We start from the raw sequence: 18,701 nt of genomic DNA on the forward strand, positions 1-18,701 counted from the left end.
TCTTCCTCCTCGCAGCCCACCCTGCAGGCCCAGTGCTATCCAACCACAGCCCAGAGGGCAAGGCCTGCTAGAGCGGGCGCTTGCCGAGTCCCTGGCCAGTCTCCCGGGACCCTCGGTCCCCACAGCCCCCATCCAGCTCTTTTACACCTTCCCCTCCTCCATCTCGGAACACGGGAAAAGCAGGGCACACTGGAGTCTGCAGGCTGCCCTTGGGCTGCCACGGGGCCCTCTTTGCCCAGCACAGAGCCTGCCGTGCTTCGAGCCAGCAAGTCCCACCAGACCTTCTAGAGGCACTGTACAGTGTGCATCTGTTTTCAGGACAGTTTTATTTGCTGTGGAATCCATGAGAGCCGGAAGCATTGTTGGGGCCGTGGCTAGCAGAGCTCATGGTGACCAGTCCTGGGCCTGACCAATGGGCGATTACATTTAAAAACCAAACCAAAACAAAACAAAATACCAAGAACAGATCACTTGCCATGGACATCAGTAATCTATTGGTAATGGTGGAAATTTCATGAAAATTTCCCCTAAACCATAAGAAAAACTGTCCTTCTTACCCCGAAAGTGCTGGAGGAAAGATGGTTGCATGACTCATCTCTCTTTGAACTTGAAATGCTACCTTCCTACCTGGAAACGCAACACAATATACTTAAAAGGCCAGACGGCTGAAGGCTGTTTGCACTCCTGGCTCTGCTCAGGGACACCCCTTTCCCCGGTTCTAATGTTCAGACCCGGGAGGCCAGAGTCTGCAGCCTGAGGGAGCTTCAAGGCCGAGGGCTAGGACCTGCAGGGCCCACACCACCCTTCTGGTGGAGAGCTTTGCACGTGCATTCACGCGCTCATGCCTGGCGGGATGGCTGAGGATGTGTCTCATGGCACGAGTGGGCAAAACGGGGTGCATTTTACAGAAGAGTCACAGAGAGGCTCGCCCTTGGTGGAGGACACACAGCTGGGTGGGTGTGTGCAAGGGAGTGCAGGTGTGCTGACTCCGAACCAGGCAAGAGCTCTCCGTCCTGAGCTCGCCGCCCCCACGATGCACATGGCTGATGGCTGAGGTCAGCGGTCTCTTCCCTGAGTGCAGGTGTGGTCCCTGGGACTTCATAAACCATCCTCATGACAGCTTTACACTTAAGAGTCCCCACTGTGGTCCCAGGACGTGGCCTGGGCAGGCAGGCATCGTTGTTCTCGTTACAGGCTGGAAACTGAGCCTGAGGGAGGCAGAAGGCCGCACACCCGGGGAGAGTCGCGGGCAGCAGGGGCCAGGCCCCTTCCACAGCACCGCCTCTCACCCTGGCCCCACCACCCCCGACCAGCCCCCAAGGGCATGCCTCTGGCTTCACGAACCTTCAGGGGAAATTAGCTTTCTAGTTTGGGGGCAGTTCCCTCTGACTGGAGACAGGGCAAAATGCTTTCAAACCCGGAATGGCCATGCAGCCTGGCTTAGAAACAGGGGATGAAGTGGATCCTGAGGCCCATTCCTCAGGGACTCCAAGAATGGGGCAGGCCCAGCTGGGCAGCCAGTCCTGGCCCCACTGACCTAGGCTGCACCCCTGCACGTGTGTGTGTGTGTGTGTGTGTGTGTGTGTGTGTGTGTGTGTGTGTTTTCCCAGGGGACCTCTCCTCCTTCCTCTGAGGCAAAGTGACTTGCAGGGGCCTCTGCAGAGCATACAGGGAGGTGCTTCCTTCCCTCTGCCCAGCGAGCCGAGGGTGGAGCCCTGGCACCCCCAGCACCCCCGCAGGGGAAAGGAGAGTCTGCACAAGGAGCGAGATTTCCTTCCCCAGAGGGCATGGCGTGAGCAGATTCCCATCATCAAGTGGCTGTGCCCCAGAGCTATTTCTGCCAAACAAGAAGCAGATGAGGGGACTCGGGGGGCGGACCTTACAGGAACGGAAGCAACACCCCACCCACTGTGGTCTACAGCCCGCACCCCATTTCCTGTTGCCACCCCACCTCTATTCCCAGTGGCCTCCAAAAGAGCTGGGCAACCTCTGCCAACCACTGCCCCTTAGCCCAAGGGAAGGCCTGGTTCCAGAACCAGCATCTTCATCTTGTCCTGATGCCCTGCCCACCCCTGCAAAGCTTCAGACTGGGCTGCTACGGAAAACTGAAAAGTCAGAGGGTGGAGGTCCTCTCCCTCCTGGACATGGAAACCTCCCCTGGCGCCCGACACTTTGGCTGGTCAGGAACAGTGGCTGCTCATGGAGCTGCCCCTCCCACCTTCAGACCCTCCTCCTCCTCTGCAGGGGTGGGCTGGGGCCCTCCCTCCCTCCGTACTTGGTCCATGACTTGTGAGTTCTGAGTCCTAGGGGCTGAGACTTGAGTCAGAACCTTCTGGAGCAGAACACAATTCCCCTCTGCACCTGGTGAGGACACCAGGCTCCTCGCTTCCTCCCCAGATCTCTCTGAGCGCTCACCCGACCCCCCAACCCTGGCGGGACCTTCCAGAGTCGGCAAGCATCGAGCCTGACCGCGCGGCCTCTTGGGTGCCAGCACGCCCACATCAAAGGTGCCCTCTCTTCCCAGAGGCCCTGAGCAACATCGGGTAACGCTGTCAGCACAGACATTAGCAGCAGGGCCGTAGCACGCGTCAACTTTTAAGTATGCGCACACACGTACGCCAGCCAATAACATTAAGTGTCATTTTAAAAAATGGGTTAAATAAGCAGCATTGCTGAGGATGGCCGTGCAGGGCTGATTATCCCCTATTTGCACGTTCTGGCGGTGGGAAGGCTAGAAGTCTAATGACTGAATTATCGCCCTAATGCCTCTCACTGGCTGGGAATAATCCCGGGGCAACAGCTGCCGCAGGGTTTTTGGCTGGTTTCCTCTAATTGCATCCAGATTAAGGGAGTTGCGGAGGGGCGGGGCTTCTCCATCCCCCCGGAGCAGCGTCTCCTCCACCAAGCCCTGAACATCCAGGTCACGGCTTCCGAGGTCCTGGCTGGTGGGAGAGGTGCAGACCTCACTGGGGTCCCGGCCAGCCCATGGGGAGTGTGAGGTGCGAGCAGTGCACGGCGGGGGTGGTACTTGGTGCAGAGATGCAGCTGACTGGTCTGGGTCAGGTCTTGGGGAGCAGCAGGAGTGAGAAGCTGTAGGGCCAGGAGGCTCAGAAGGAATGCCTTCTACTAGGACCTTCCTAAGTGAGGGGAGCCCTGGACCTGCCTACCCTCTTCCTCCCTCCCAAACACAGCAGCTCAAAGGCACGAGGTATCTAGTGAAATGCTAGGATCAGGGATGCTGTTCTCCTGGAGAGGGTGAGTGGGGAAGGAGTGCTCCAAAGCAGGCCTTATTAGGACACAGACTCTCCAGAGTCCCAGTTCTTCAGCTCTCCAAATTCTCAGCCTACTGCCACCCAACTGTGCAGAGGGGACGCTAAAGTGGCAGGTCCGTCCCCCACCCCTTAATGCTGAGCCCAGCCACGTGATTTGCTGTGGCCAAGGGGAGGGCTGCAGGTGCGGTGTCTGCCTAGGCTTGGAAAGGCACTTGCCGTCTCTCCCTCCTTGCCTTTGGCTCTGCCATGGCTGGCCTGCGGGAGGGATGCAAGAGACCACAGAGCAGGGCCAGGTCTGACCTCTGCACCATAAGCAGCCCCTGGGACTGAACAGCCCACTGGCCCTAAACAAGCAAGCTCAGCCTAGACCAGAAGAATCACCCCGCCCCAAACTGCTGACTCCTGCTCTAGATCAGTGCTGATTGTTGCAGGCCACGGAGCGTTGGGGGATTTGTTACACAGTATTGCTGTGGCAATGGATATAACTGGTTTCTAGCGGAGGGTCAGGGCAGAAGTTCTAACCACCGCCCTAGCCCACAAAGGCAACCCTCACTTCGCAGAAGCAACGTGGATGAGAAGCCCACCCCACTCCCACTGCAGGACCCCCTACTGCTAGACAGAAATGGTCGGTACCCCAGGACGGGGGCACTGACTCCCCAAAAGGCTCTTGGGCAGACAGACCTGGGAACTTGGAAGTGCCTGCTGGAGAACCTGGGTTCATGGAGAAAAGAGAAGCCGAGGAGGAGGAGGAGTGGTGACCTCCTCTTTCCTGCTGAGAAACACTGCTTTGAAGTGGCATGGCCCAGCAGTGCCCACCCTCCAGGGAGAAAAGCTTCGAGTGGGAAGAAGCCCTCGGTCCCGGTCCCCATGATGGTTCTCAGCACATCAAGGGCTCTTCTCCCCAGAAGGACGCGATGGAGGATTTCAGGAGGGATTTGGTCTTCTTGCTGAAGGAGTGGCTTTCTGTGCAGATGGCTCGACACTTCTAAGCTGGCTGGGAGGGAACTCTCATAGCATAGATCGCACACCCTTGTCTGTCCATCTCTAGATCCCAGAAGGAGCAACTGATAGACAATCTTTTGGAGTAGGGAAGAGTCTGTTGGGAAGACCTCACTCCCACATAGAAGGCAGAGAGCCCTGAGTGCTGACTCCTTCACTGGTCGCTCTCATGTCCGATCACCTGAGAAGCTGACTTACACATCTGAGTTCACAGGTCCTGTAGGAAAGTGGAAGAGTCTAACTACTTCCAGGTGTCCTTGTCTTGGTTGGTCGGCTAATATACTACCGTGTCCCTGGGACAAGGCAGATCATCGTCAGAGGACCTTGCAAACACAAACCCGCATGCATGCACGCACGCAGGGACACACGCACACATCAACCCACTCAAGCCCCAGCTGGTTGCTGTATTTGGTGGAGCTGACCTTAAACAACGCCAAGGCACCTCACGTAGAAGACCCCCAGCTAAGAAAAAGACATCGGATGCTTCTCCAACAGCCTGAGGCTCAGGCTCCTGGGCAGGGAGTTCCCTTCGTGTACCGGGAGGACGAAATGTTTAAATGGATGAACATTACAAGCCCCAGCTCCTCAAACCTGCCTGCTCTTCCACCTCTCTATCCCCATATGGGTTGAGCTTTTTATCTTTTTCTTTTTTTCTTTTTTTTTTTTTTTTATGGCAGATGTCTTTCCATCAGCATCCCAGCTGTGGCTGGGGAAGCTTTGGGAAGTGTGTTTGGCTCACTCCCAGAGAACAAGGTCTCATGAGGAAGTGTGTCTGGCTTGCAAGGATGTCTCCGGCCCTGGACAGGACCCTGCTCTGTTCTGCAGCCCTCGACGCGGTGGGTGAGTGAGGCCTTCCTCTCCTGTCTCTGCTTTCCTCATGGCCTGGTGATGCTGTCTGGCTGCCCGTGAGGCTGGAGCAAATCCTGGGACGTGTTGAAATCCTCCAGGGCAGCCAGCAGGAGAGTCCAGCCGGCCTGCGTCTCAGGTGCGGTGGCCACGCGTTCCACTGCAGCGTTTCAGGAGCTGACTTTCCTCTGGGTGGCTGTAGGTCTGACTTCTGTCACTTCCGGACTCTAATTTTGTCGTTAGTATGAAAAGGTTCCTCTCAAGTTGTCCAAAAGCATTTTCCTTAGGTTTCTACCATCCCCTGTCCCCTTCATGCCCAGCCCCACCCCCTCCCGTGCCCGGGGCCTCTGGGGAGGTCCCCTCAACCCCTGTCCAGCGCCAGGGGCCGACCTATCTGCGGAAGCCAAAGCCGTCCTGCGGCGTCTTTGGGCCCTTCTTGCCTTCCCTCAGGGGCTTGGGGGAAGGCATCTCCACCGTGCCCCCATAGGGACAGCTCTCCGAGCCTGGATGGTGGCCAGTGCACTCCACCGCGGGCATATAGCCGCTGTCCCACATGCCTGTCCCGCACAGCTTACACAGATCGTGCAGGCTGCAGGGGATCCGGGGCAGGAGGCGGAACTGGTACAGCAAACTCCTCGCCTGCAGAGAGAGGACGGGGGGGTGAGGAGGGGCCGGGGGACAGCCTGGCAGCCTAGGGTCCCCACGGGAGTGGCCAACAAAGAGCAACAGCAGCAACGGCCTGCACCTCGGGGGCTCATTGAGTCCTGGGCTGAGGGCTCTGCCTGCATCTCCCACCATCACTGGCACCACGGGCCCTGGGTCTTAGGTGGCTGCAGTGATAGGACCCACAAGGCGCTTGGGCTGTGCTCACAGGTGACTCAAGGTGAGGAAGGTCCCTGAAAGGGCTTCATCGGGAGGGTGAACAGGACCAACACCAGCCAGGGCTGGGCCGCGCCCAGCCAAGCCCACCTGTCCCTTCGGCAGCACCCCTCTCTTTCCCCCCACACCTTGCTCTGCACCCCCCCCACCCCAGCAGCCTCTCAGCTCCTGTAGCATCTGCGTCCTGTGCCGGGGGGCACCACTGACCTCAGGATGCCCCCTCACTGCCCTGAGGACAACCACAGAGCTAACAGGCAGCATCTCCAGGAGGAGTCTGGGAAGTGGGGGAGGGGGCCAAAGCCCAAGGCCTCCAGTATTCTGGCTACCCTGCCCCTGGGTCCAGCCTCCTCCTCAGGGTTCCTAGCTCTGGGTTGTACCTGTCCTGTGCGTCAGCCCCGGGGAATCCGTTCCCTCCTCAGCCAGCAAGGGAGGCTCCTGTGTCAGGGCTGGCACCCCAGGACAGTGAGGGGACAGCCGAGGTGACACAGCCAGGCCAAGACAGGTGCTGACTGCGAAGCCTTGGCAAGGAGCCCCCAGTGCTACGGGTGGGGGCAGGGCACGTGCTGGGGGGCCATGGTGGGGATGGGGCTCTGGGGGCGGAGCCCACATCTGGGGCAGCCTCACCTTCCTGAGAATGAGCCGGTGGGGATGGGGCTCTGGGGGCGGGGCCCATGTCTGGGGCAGCATCACCTTCCTGAGAACTAACCGCTGGCACTGAGGCTCTGGGGGCAGGGTGGGGCGGGGCCCACGTCTGGGGCAGCCTCACCTTCCGGAGAACGAGCTCCCCGTTCATGTGCATGGCCAGGTTTCCGAAGTGCAGGAGCATCTGGTCCGTGGCCAGCTGCTGCTCGATGACATCATCCCCATAGATGGCCACGATGGCCACGCAGATGAAAAGGTGGAAGTAGTCGGTCTGGGGAGGGGGGTAGAGTTCAGACACGGGCTCTGACCGAGCCCCAGGCCCTGCACTCAGGAGGAAACTGACTGCCAGGGTGCGAGCGAGGGCTCCAGGGCGAGGTGTCGGGGCTCACAGCCCAGCTCGGGGGCCGTGTGGCCCTGGGCGAGCTGCATTGCCTCTTCGGCCCTAAGTTTCCCCACCCACACACGGGGTCCATCCTGGGTCGCATGCCCAGGCTGCTGTGACATCCACAGGGGACGACACTGAGCTCAGCCCCACGGGCTGCTGCTGCTCTCCTGGGGGGCAATGTGGGTGGTCTCCATGACGGGGGTGGGGGCGGTGGGGAGGTGCCTTCCTCAGAAGGCCTGGCCTGCGCTTATGGGGAGGACTCATTTGTAACGGTCCTGAGCAACGGTGTGTGTGGAAGGCTGTGTCAGAACTCACTCCAGCGGCTCGTGGAATGTGCCTCTGGCAGCCAGCCACGGGTCAGCCTATCCTCCTGGCTCCAGGCCTCACCCCCCAAATCATGCCCCAGAGACGACTCTAGGGTTTGTGGCTAGAAAAGTGGGAAGATCCTAACAGAGCGGGCACAGCAGCTCGCCCATGGGGTGGCTGAAATGATCGCGCTGTCCTTGAGCCTCTTTTTGGGCGCCCTTTGAGGACTCCGCAGCCCTCCCTTTAAAGACCGCCCCACGGGGCCTGCCAGCAATGCGCTGTGCACCGCAGGAAGCCCACGCCGGGTCCTGACGGCTGCATCCTGTGTGCTCTCCGGCCTGGACGCCTCAAGGCACGCCACCTTTGAGGCACACGCACTTCCGGAGGCACAGGAAGGACGGGGGCACTGAGAAGTCCATGTTTAGTCTCCTGACGTCGACCACACAAACCAGACGGAACGGTGTCCCCAGCCCAGGCTGAGCAGAGCACACCATGAGGGCAGAGGCTACAGGCAACTCCCACGCCCCAGCCTGCTCCTGGAGAGACCATGCACCAGGCTGCCCGGCTGCTTCCTCTGAACTAATCTGGGACGGTCTTGTTTTGGCTCTGACGGATCCTTTTGCAGTGATTTGAACTGTGGCTGGTGCGAGACACAGTGGAGGGGTTGCAGGAAGGTGGACGCCCAGCTTCTCTGGGAGAGGAATGTGGGGAGGGAGAGGGAGGGCACGATCTCCACAGCCTGTACAGTATAGGCGGATTTCAGTTCCCAGGACAGGCAGGGCGTAGGGCCGTCCAGCCCCACCACACGCTGGCAGCGGATGGATAGCATCAAAGGCCTTTTCTCGCTCAGGGGTCACTGAACAGTTAAAGACCTCACCTGGCGGCAACCTTCCCATTCCACAGAGCTCACTCCCAGCTCACTGGCAGCCCACCCCCACCCCGTAAGACTACCAAATTGATCGAGGGATGGGACCGACTGTGGCTAAATCTAGCCCACAGTCTGAAAACAACAGAAACGTGCTTTGTGGATTCCAACAAAACAGCAGCCAACAGAGATCCCACGTCACATCGGCCTCCCGCTGGAATTCCAACTAGATCTCATTACACTCGGGACATAGTAGGTGCCCGTGGGAAAGGGCCCTGTCTGCTGGGCCACGCCCTGAGTTCATATGTGACATCAGCCTGAACATAAAGGAATGAGGGCGGCAAATTTGCCACTGGGAAAACATGCAATGAGGCACGATTTTTTTCTCTGGGGGTGGTGGGAATGAAGCGTCTCAGACCATCCATGCCGTGCTTCCCTTTATTAATGCAGACCGTCCACCCTGCACGTCCACGTCCAGCAGGCTAAGCCAGGAAGGAAACCTAGACCCGGGCCAGGGCGAGCCAACGAATGCATGCAAAGGCGGCATGTGGCACCGGCACTCCGTGGCTTCAGACTCTCTCTCATCAGATATCAGCCCCCTGCAGTGTGAGTGAGGACGGGAGACCCTGACGCAAATGTCTTCCAGCAGATGGGTGTTTACCTGCATCTTCAGGGCTCTCTGATGGAGGCTGCTGGAGCTGCCGTGGTGGATGGAGCCTGCTCCTGCAAAAGGGTCCAGCCCTCCTGGATGCGTCAATGTGAGTTTTTTTTTTTTTTTAAAGGCTGATGGATTCAAAGAGACTTGCTTATCTTTTGACATCTCCAGCTTGTCCCTAATTTGGGCGTTAAGGCCATGTGACAGAGCCAGTGCTGTGCTCCAAGGGGAATTTGCTGAGAAGATGCTGGTGACGGTGGACGGAGAGAGGAAGTCGGTATCACTGATTGGAGCCCTCTGGAGGGGCCGACAGGGAAGTGGGAATCTCAGGCCCTTTCTCTGCACAGGAGGGTGACGGGTGAGTTGGCCCTCGTCCCTCGTGGCCGGGCGGTCCCGAGGGGGCAGGGCGGTGCTGGCTTACGCTCCTGGGTACCGGCATCCTGGGCTGCTGTGGTCTAGCGTAGGCCCCCGACAGTGTCACTCACACTGATTGGTTGTGACAGGAGGGAGCTCAGCCCCAGAAAGTGGTAATGAGTGCAGTCAGCGGGCAATTTGCATCGATTTCAGTGACTGGGGAGGCGAGCTGCAAGGTCTGAAGCCAGCCACGTGGGACGGGAAGGCGGTCGCCATATGGGGGACTCATGTGTGGCTGTGGTTGGGGGGCGGCGAGGCGGCCAGGGGCAGCAGGCAGGGTGGCCACGGTGGTTCAGGGGCCATGGTCCCAACCTCCCCGGCCCTGGCCCCTGCCCTGGCTCACCTGGTAGTAAACCCAGCAGGCCTCCTGGCCCCTGCCCTGGCTCACCTGGTAGTGGGCCCAGCAGGCTTCCCAGATCCGCAGTGCTTCAGCCTCGGGGAACTCCCGCTTGAAGCACAGCAGGAGCCAGCGGTGGCAGAAAAGCATCTGCAGGCCGTCCTCGCCCAGCGAGACCAGGTGCTGGTAGAAGCGCACGTGTGTCAGCCGCAGCAGCTCCCGAAGGTATAGCTGGGGGCGAGGCCAGCATGGGTTAGTTAGCCCTAGTCCCATGCAAGCCTGTTGCCCAGGGAGCCCACTCCCACTGGGGCCCTTCCCCGGGCCACCCCAACCTGGAAAAGCACAGCCAGGGGCCTCTACCTGCTCCACATGCCAGCCCCCCAGTGCTTTATTCCACCACTGGAATCGGTTCACACCTGCCTCTGCCAGTTCCTCCCAGATTTGACTGTTCCGGAGGCTGTGGCATGGCCCAGAGTGAGGCAGAGCATTGTTCCCTGGAGTGGCCGGATGCTGGGCAGCCGCTCCATGGCCAGGAAGGCTCCCCACTCTCGGTGGACACTTGGGGGCTGTTTCCCACATCCACCCCTCCTGGTGAGGTGAGCGGATCATCCAGGGAGCGCCCCCACCCCTCTTCAGCTATGCTCACCCAGATCTTTCATCTTCCAGAGCTGATTTAGGGCAGGAAGGGGACGTGTCTGAGCCCCAGGATGCTCGATTCCTGCCATTAAGGTCACCTCCCAGTGACGTGGAATAAGATTGGGGCTATTTCTGGCAGCACCCGGGCCCAGGCCACTGACTTCATCAATGTCGCTGGAAAATCAATCTCCAGCAGTCAATGAGTCACCCGGCCATGTGCTGCCATGAGCCTTCAGGGGCGAATGGCGTTGGACACTGTAACTGCCTCCCCAGGCAATGTGGACGCCTGACGTCACACCCACCCGTTGATGCAGAGTGAGCAGGCTCGGCTGGGGTCAGCCCCCCGGCCCAGGTGGAGTTAGATCACAGCTGGGGGGATCCTGGGGCAGGGCTCAGGGCCACATGCCCCCTTCCCACACAGGTGGCCCATTGTTCCCACGGAAACTGCGCTGAAGATGTGCAGCCAGCCGTCCGCCCTGTGGCCTGCAGCCGGGTCAAGCCCACCCATGTGGATGACCCCCTTGCAGACGCTCCACTCCCACCCCCTGTGCAGGTGCCTGCACCTCCCTGCTTGGGCTCCTTTGCCTTCAAATTCTCTCTGTTGGCTTCAACCCTCCCAGCCTGCCATCAGTGACCCACTAATAGTCAGTCTACAGCAGTGGTCCCCAACCTTTTTGGCACTAGGAACCCGTTTCCTGGAAGACAATTTTTCCACAGACAAGGTAGTGTGAATGGTTTCGGGTTGAAACTGCTCCCCCTCGTATCATCAGGCATTAGATTCTCATAAGCATCGCACAACCTAGATCCCTCACATGCAGTTCACAAAGGGTTCTTGGATTCGAGCTTCTGTGGGAATCGAATGTGGCCGCTGATCGGACGGGAGGTGGAGCCCAGGCAGGGATGCTCGCTGGCCCGTCCTCCGCTCACTTCCTGCTGTGCGGCTGGTTCCTAACAGCCCACGGACCAGCGCCAGTCCCGGACCTGGGAGCGGGCATCCCATTCTATGAGACATGCTCGGTGGCCTGGGGGCGGGGACCCCCGTTCTGAGACATGCTCGGTGGCCTGGGGGTGGGGACCCCCGTTCTATAAGACACACTCTGTGTGCTGGGGCGGGGACCCCCATTCTGAGACACGCTCAGTGTGCTGGGGCAGGGACCCCCATTCTGAGACACGCTTTGTGGCCTGGGGGTGGGGATCCCCATTCTATGAGACACACGCAGTGTGCTGGGGCGGGGACCCCCATTCTGAGACACGCTCTGTGGCCGTGCAGTGGGGACCCTCGTTCTATGAGACACACCCTGTGGCCCTGGCCTTCAAGGCCCTCCATCAGCTCCTCCCTCACTACTGGTCCAGGAAGACCGGGTCACTCAGTCCCACCACTAGGACTGCTCTGCTCAGCCCAGCCTTAGCGACACTCAGGGCCAGACCCCACACACCCTGGAGCTGTCCCTAGTGCAGAAGCCCTCTTGTCCTTATCATGGGCGCCTCCTGCAGGGTTCCCCAACAACCAGCGTCCTCTGCTCACAATGCCAGCTTCCTGGCCCAGCCGGGAGGGTGAATGTCTGGTGACCGCACCCGGCAGGTACTTGGTAGACACGGGTGATGCGTGGTGAGAACAGTGAGCAGGTGCCCTGGCTCGGTCCCACACACTGGCCCTCTGGTGCTGCCTTACCCAGCTGGGCTCAGCCCCACCACCGACAGTCAGTGCTTCCTGGTCTACATAGGGCTGGTCCTTTTAAAGAGGCCTTGACGGGAGACGTGACAGCTGGGCACCCCAGGGAAGGGGTGGGGTGTGAGGACTGCCCCGGAGACCTCAGGGAGTTTCAGGAGCCCCTCCTCTTCCTGTCCGCACTCAGAAGCCCTGGCTGTGTTGACTTCTGCGGGGAGCAGCTTAGACACACCTGAGGACCCATTTCCTAAAGCTCAGAGGGGGCTGGGTGTGATGGTGCCTCCCCTTCCTTGCCAGCCAGGGAGCTTGGGCCAGGTTGTCACATGCAGGGGTGGGAGGCCACCAGGGTAGCCCACACAACACGGCCCCTGGACCTGCAGGGAGTCAGGGGGCCAGCCCCCGGAGATCCAGGGCTAAGTCACCCATATCCCACAGGCAAGTCCTATCCTGGTGTCTTCGCTGCCCACTGACCTATAGCAGCCAAGCCACGCGTCACCACGGCAACCCTGGCTACAAGGGGAGAGGCAGCATGGGCCCTCACATGCCCTCAGAGGTACCCATCCTCTGAGCCTCACCAGTTGTTTCTCCATGTCCTCGTCCCGAGGGGAGCTGACAAAGATTGTGTTCTGCATCAAACCCACAAAGCACCAGAAGGTGTCTGATTCATCCAGGACCTCGGCCAAGATGGGCGCCACCAGGTCCGACATCCCCTGGGAATAGCCGACGGCAGGGTTGTACACGGCATAGTTCAGTAAGATCCTCCTGGGAGACAGTGGAGACAGCAGTAAGCGGGATGACCCTCACCACAGCACACTGCCCAGCCCGTAGAACCCCAAGCTGGAGACCCCGCCTTCCCTCACTTGCCTTCATCTCAGTGGAAGGCAGCTCTGCCATCATTTCAGAGCCCAAGCTTAGGTTCCAGACACACAGACCCTTGCTTTGCAAAAGGTAATGGCCTGGCTGGGCATGGTGACTCATGCCTATAATCCCAGCACTTTGGGAGGCCGAGGTGGGCAGATCACCTGAAGTCAGGAGTTCGACACTAGCCTGGCCAACATGGTGAAACCCTGTCTCTACTAAAAATACAAAACTTAGCCAGGCATGATGCGGTGCACGCCTATAATCTCAGCTACTAGGGAGGCTGAGACAGGAGAATAGGTTGAACCCGGGAAGTGGAGGTTGCAGTGAGCCGAGATCACATCATTGCACTCCAGTCTGGATGACAGAGCAAGACTCTGTCTCAAAAAAAAAAGAAGTAATGGCCTGCTATTAGCTGCTGTCTAGGCCCAGAACCTTGAGAGCAGGGGTAAGGGGGAACATGGGTCTGATTTTCTGAAGGGTGGACTGCCTGTGACAAGGGGTGGGCTGGCAGGGACATTTCTGTGGGCTGCTAATTTTGTGCAATTATTTGCTAGGCTGCAGCAGAATGTCAGAGATGCCAGCCTCTGGCTCTGTGTGGCTGTATGACTGCAGGACCACCCACGGGGAGATGGAGGGGGTGCATGGGGAAGCTGGTCCATGGTTGGTGTGAGCCAAGCAAGGACAGGCTTGGTGGTGCCCAGGGGATAGAGGGGTTCTGCGGGCCCCACTGGCAGGGACCTGGGTGGCTTCCCTGGGATGCCACGGCTCTGAGATGCCAACTGAGGTAGCCCATGAATAGCGTATCCTTCACTTCCGGGGCTTTGACGTATGAACCTGGAAGAGAGCCCCTGCAGAAAGTGGCTGGGGGCTCATCCACTTCCCAGGGCGGTCAGGTGAGACTTGCAGACTTGCAGGTGGCTGGGGAGGGAGTACCTCATGCTCTCCACGTTGGGATTGTCTTCCCCTCGGAAGAACTGGTTGTTCCGATCGGTCCGGACCACGTCTTTGTCCACAGTGAACTGCACATTGCGCCAGAACGCTCTGTGCTCCTCAGGGGTCATGGAGAGCCTGTGTGGAGCCAACCACCGAGTCGGGTCAGCGGGTGGCAGCCGGAGGCATCGTGTGGTGCACACATTCCAGGAAGCCACACTTCCTCCCAACCCCCATTCCCTGGATGGGAGCTGGGTGGCTGCTGCTGGCTGCAAACCCTCCCGGATGAGGCGGATGGGTGGCATGTATCCAAGGCTCTCCCTGATATTAACTCCGCCTCACAGGCTCCAGCGTCCCAGAGAGAAGAACAAGTTGTAGCCTAATGGGTAATGAGGTCTTGGCCCTGGCCCAGTGTTCTGGAGGGGAGCTGAGCACAGCCCAGTGGCTTCACCCAGTCCCAGCCTCCTGGAGAGAGAGCTGACCCCAGTTCTGGGTTAGCAGAGCCCAGGTGGGACAGAGTCTCCGGATGCCTTCACCCCTCCAGGCCCTGCTCCCAGCCCCAGCCTTCAGCTGTGGGACGTCAGCGCCTAGTTAAGTCTGTTGAACGAGAATTCTAAAACCTTGACATGTGAGCTAACGAGCCCCGCAGTTCCGAGGCCCGAGTGCTTGGTTTAATGACTGCACTTATCCCACCCTATCACTCACGTTCCTGGGAGACCCATTTCTGAAAGAAACTATGGGTCACGAAACATATTATCAATGCTGAATTGCACCTCAAATTGCCTTTTCAAATGACATTTTCCTCTGCGGCTCGGCGGGGTGGGCCGGGCTGGCCCCGGCGGTTACCTTTTCTGCTGGATCTCAGAGTACTCCTTTCGCTTCTGCAGCCGCAGCGCCTCCCGCTCCTCCGACGTGGACTCGTGGCTGTAATAGCGCAGCAGGAAGGGCCAGACCTCCCCCCGGATTGACACATCAATGCCGCCAAAGAAAATGGCCTGGAGGAAGCGGCAAAAGTTGGGGAGGGGATAAAACAGGGCAGCTCAAAGAACCCCCAAATCCCCAGAGATGTGTGTTTTGGTGGCTTTGGTGCGCCTGGATTCAGATCTCTGCAATTTGCACATATTTACAAGGGGAAAGCAGTGGTCTTCAATTCCCATACAGGACACAAACCCGGCTCATTTCAATGTCAATGCCCCCCCTGGGGTGGCGCTCAGATTAACGTGTCGTTCTCACGTCATGGCCTAATCCCTGGTTTTGGAAACGCTGCATTTCACTGCAAACCCTTCTATACAGGCTGACACGGTATCCCCCCAAACCCTCGAGGGAGGTTTTTTTTTGTTTTTTGTTTTTTTTTTCAACGCAGCAGCTTTGATTGCTTTATCGGAGTGTTCACAGAGAGCCTCACACAAGAAAACGGGGCTCTCCCAAGGAGGTGGCCCGTGGGTGCGGGCGGGCGGCCAGACCCTGGCCTCCTTCCCTCTTGCTCATTCCCGGTTCCCGGCCGGCTCTCCACGGGGCCAGCGGGGAGGGCTCAGACCTCACCTTCCGCAGCTTGTACTCCTCCTCCACCTGGCCCAGCTCGTTCAGGTGGTTGAGCCAGGCAGAGACGCCGAGCCTCTTGTACATGCTCTCCTCGGGGTGCGTCTCGGAGGACGGCAGCTTGGGGCGGCGGATGGAGAACTGCATGCATGTCTTATCGGGGGCGACCTGCTAAATGGGAGGAAAACTGGGCAAAGGTCAGGATCTCAGCCGTGCGGCTTCAGAGGCCAGCGGTGCTTTTCCCAGGATTAAAAGCCTCTCTCTCTTCTGAAAGGAGGGCAAGGGCCGTCCCTTGCATACAAACCCCTAAATGGCGAGTGTAATTAGGCGCAATTAAAATGAAAATACCTTCATCTTAAAATCGGTTTCCCTCTGCGGCTCTCTCCTCCCCGGCCCACTGTGCCGCCGCCCCCACTCTCTCCAACCCCAGCCGCAGAAACGGAATTAATGCCTCGTTCGGCCTAACTTCCCTCTGCCGGGAGGGCCTGCAATGAATTACATGTGATTGGCCACATACAAAGGGATCGCTGTCCTGCGAGCAGGGAGCCAGCCTGTCAGATTGTCTCCGCGAGCAGTCACGAATCCAGGGCAAAACTGCAGCTGACATTTAATTCAAAAATCAAAGGTTGTTCAATGTAGGGGGAAAAAAAGCCATGCTACTGTAATAAGGGAAGCCAGCAGGAGGCTCTGTGGGAAGGAAGGGAATTTTAAAGTCAGCCCTGTTTCTAATAAGCACATACAGTATCTTCAACAGATAATTAAAGAGCTCTTATTACATTTGTACGTAGATTGAGCAAAATATGGCAGGAAGTCTTGTCAAAACACGATTTTTCAAGTGCAGGGCACTGACTTTACAGAAAGCCCTGGGCACAGGTTTCAAACCTGAAGTTGCTGCTCTGAAGGCCGAAAGCTACCGTGGGTCACACCCCGTAAGCCCCCGGGCCCCGGAACCCAACACGGGACCCAGGAGGGAGATGGGGCCCATGGGGGGGGGAAGTGTCAACCGCGGGGCGTCTGGGGTGGTCTGCTGGGCTACCTGGTCTTTGAGCTGCATCTCGGTGCAGTATTTCCACTGCTGGAACACGTCGGACAGCTTGTCCAGGCCACCGTGGTGGAAGTGGAAGACCTTGTACTGGCTCTCTCGGCTGGCGACGACCAGCTGGCCGCTGGTGCAGGCCTCGTCGCTGAAGGGCCATTGGAGAGGGGAGAGGAAAGCCCGATGAATATGTAAACACGGGGGTTTTATTTCCAAGTATAATCAGAGGCCACTGTCGCCAACCTCAGGAGCAGGAAACAGTGGGTCCCGGTGGGGTTGGCTGCTGGCGGGAGGGGACAGAACTACACCGAACAAAAACCGTCACCCCCTTTGCTGAAGATGACAAAACTGCTCCTTTCTGGGGGGCCCTGGGGCTCCTCTCTGGAGACCTGCCAGAGCGACTTTCTCCCCACCACCACCTGCCCAGCTACATGGTCCCTGCAGTCCGGGAGACCTGGGTCCCAGTGCTGAGTGCCCTGGAATCCAGTTTTGAGCCCCGGTGGGCCATGTGCTAAGAGAACCTCCTGGGAACAGACCTCCTTCGTTGCGTGTGGGTGGAACTCTGGGAGAACCCTCCAGGGAAACTCACTAAACATCCGTCAGTGCTGTCAGCCCAACCCCGGCTGCCCTTAGATGAAAGGCTGGAATGTGGCTCTGGGTCTGGGAACCCCCCCAGCTTCTGGATACGCCGGCTTCTTCTAAGCCCGGGCCTCTTATTGGTGCTGTCTGCGGCTGGGCAGCCCTGACTATAAGGAGGAGGATCTGATGTGGGGAATGACTGCAGGAAACTAGGCATCGCCCACCCATCACGAAAGGAAGGGAGCCTCCATCCGGAAGGCTGCGGCCCGTCCCGCACAGGTGGCCGAGCTCCAGAGCATCTCCCGGGGATCACAGAGGCCTGCAGCTGCTACTCTCCGCCCTGGTTTGGTTTCTTCTCCCAAGCCAGAGTTGCAAGCAGTCGCTGGCTACCATCACGCTGAAGGTAGGGGAATGAGTTCGGTAGCTCACCTGGCCTGAGAACCGCCAGGGAGCCGCGGTGGGGAACCGCTGCCCGCAAGATCAGTGAGGGAGGAAGGCAGACGCTTGGGAAGACTCCATCCAGGGCCCTGCGTCCCCACGCCATGCACTGCACCGGCCACAAAGCACAGGCTGCCAGGGAAAGCAAGCACACACAGACCAACTCCCAGGAGACGCCCAGAGCTGCTTCCTACCTGAAGAAAAGGCGGAGGGAGCGCATGTGGCCCAGGTCCACGCGGAACACGCCACAGATCTGCTCTAGGGCGCACACCCGCTGCGGCTCGTCCCAGCGCGGGGTCTGCAGGAGGCCGTTGCTATCCGGGAACCGCAGGCCGGTGTCGGAGCTGGATGGGGGGCTGGTGGAACAGGTCATGTGATGATGGCCACACATCACCCTGCCCACACCACCCAGAGGGGGACAGGGGGCATGGGGAAAGTCATTTAAACCTACGCAACAAGCTTAAACACACATACAGGCACAACTGAATATGCCCTGTAAACATCTGTGAATGAAGGCATGTATGAACCCCACTGCACAGTTCTACTTCCACTTGGATGAGAAAGCATTTTCATGATCAAATTCCATTCCACTTCAATAGAGGCAGTAAGTCGTCATCGCCCTGAGAGCCAAGATCACATTGACTGGGGTTCCTCGCTGGGTGACCTTGGCCAAGCCACCTAGCCTCTCTCAGCCTTCGTTTCCCCATGGGTAAAGCGAGGAGAGTAACAAGGCTTGGTTTCCCTACAGCATGGGGCTGAGCTTTACTGAAAGTAGCTGTTTTGTGATGATTTTAGATAGCATGGGGCTTCCGCCGTGGTTTAAACCAGCTCATTGTTCTCCTGAAAAGTACTGGTTCAGTTTACGCTTTGGTTAGGAAACATTTGGGTTTTCAGTACTATTAATAACGTCATGAGCGTTTATGAAAACACTGACTATGGGCCTGGCCCTGAGCTAATGCTTCTCAGGTGCTTTTATTGCATTTAATCTTCACAAAAATCCTCTGAAATGAATAGTGGTATTACCCCATTATAAAGAAGAGGCAACTGAAGCCCAGAGAGGTTAAGTAACTTGCCCAAGGTCACACAGCTGGCAAGTGGTGGAGCGGAGATTAGAACCCAAGCTTTGTGGCCCATGTTCTCACCAGCATATTGTGCAGCTGTCTGCAGTTCAGCAGGACAACCCCATTTATTCTGTTATTTTTTATGAGTTTGTTACATTTCAAATTGCTAAATATTTTATTATACAGATTCAGCCACATCACAGGTTAAATCCTGTCTCTTGAGATTTTTTCTTCTCTTTTTTCTTTTTTTTTTTTGAGACAGAGTCTCACTCTGTCACCCAGGCTGGAGTGCAGTGGCGCAATCTCGGCTCACTTCAACCTCTGCTTTCCGGGTTCAAGTGATTCTCCTGCC

The 18,701-nt window shown here is 58.2% G+C and overlaps 1 protein-coding gene across 51 annotated transcripts in view; it reads right to left on the reverse strand.

Annotated features, from left to right (window-relative positions):
- Nucleotides 1-307: 307 nt before the first annotated feature.
- The window catches only part of TBC1D16 (TBC1 domain family member 16), a 99,793-nt gene continuing 81,399 nt past the window's right edge, over nucleotides 308-18,701 (reverse strand). For 8 of the 51 annotated variants that reach the window (XM_015120372.3, XM_028835620.2, XM_077969166.1 and 5 more), the window contains 9 exons: nucleotides 17,483-17,644; nucleotides 16,272-16,419; nucleotides 15,239-15,406; nucleotides 14,543-14,691; nucleotides 13,700-13,834; nucleotides 12,481-12,667; nucleotides 9,652-9,831; nucleotides 6,763-6,909; nucleotides 308-5,756 (listed from right to left, as the gene is read on the reverse strand). In XM_015120372.3, coding sequence (XP_014975858.2) covers nucleotides 5,508-5,756; nucleotides 6,763-6,909; nucleotides 9,652-9,831; nucleotides 12,481-12,667; nucleotides 13,700-13,834; nucleotides 14,543-14,691; nucleotides 15,239-15,406; nucleotides 16,272-16,419; nucleotides 17,483-17,644 — 1,525 coding nt within the window. In that variant the 3' untranslated portion in view covers nucleotides 308-5,507. 51 annotated transcript variants of the gene reach the window in all.

The sequence above is a fragment of the Macaca mulatta genome, chromosome 16, assembly GCF_049350105.2.
Source record: "Macaca mulatta isolate MMU2019108-1 chromosome 16, T2T-MMU8v2.0, whole genome shotgun sequence".
Classification (NCBI taxonomy): domain Eukaryota; kingdom Metazoa; phylum Chordata; class Mammalia; order Primates; family Cercopithecidae; genus Macaca; species Macaca mulatta.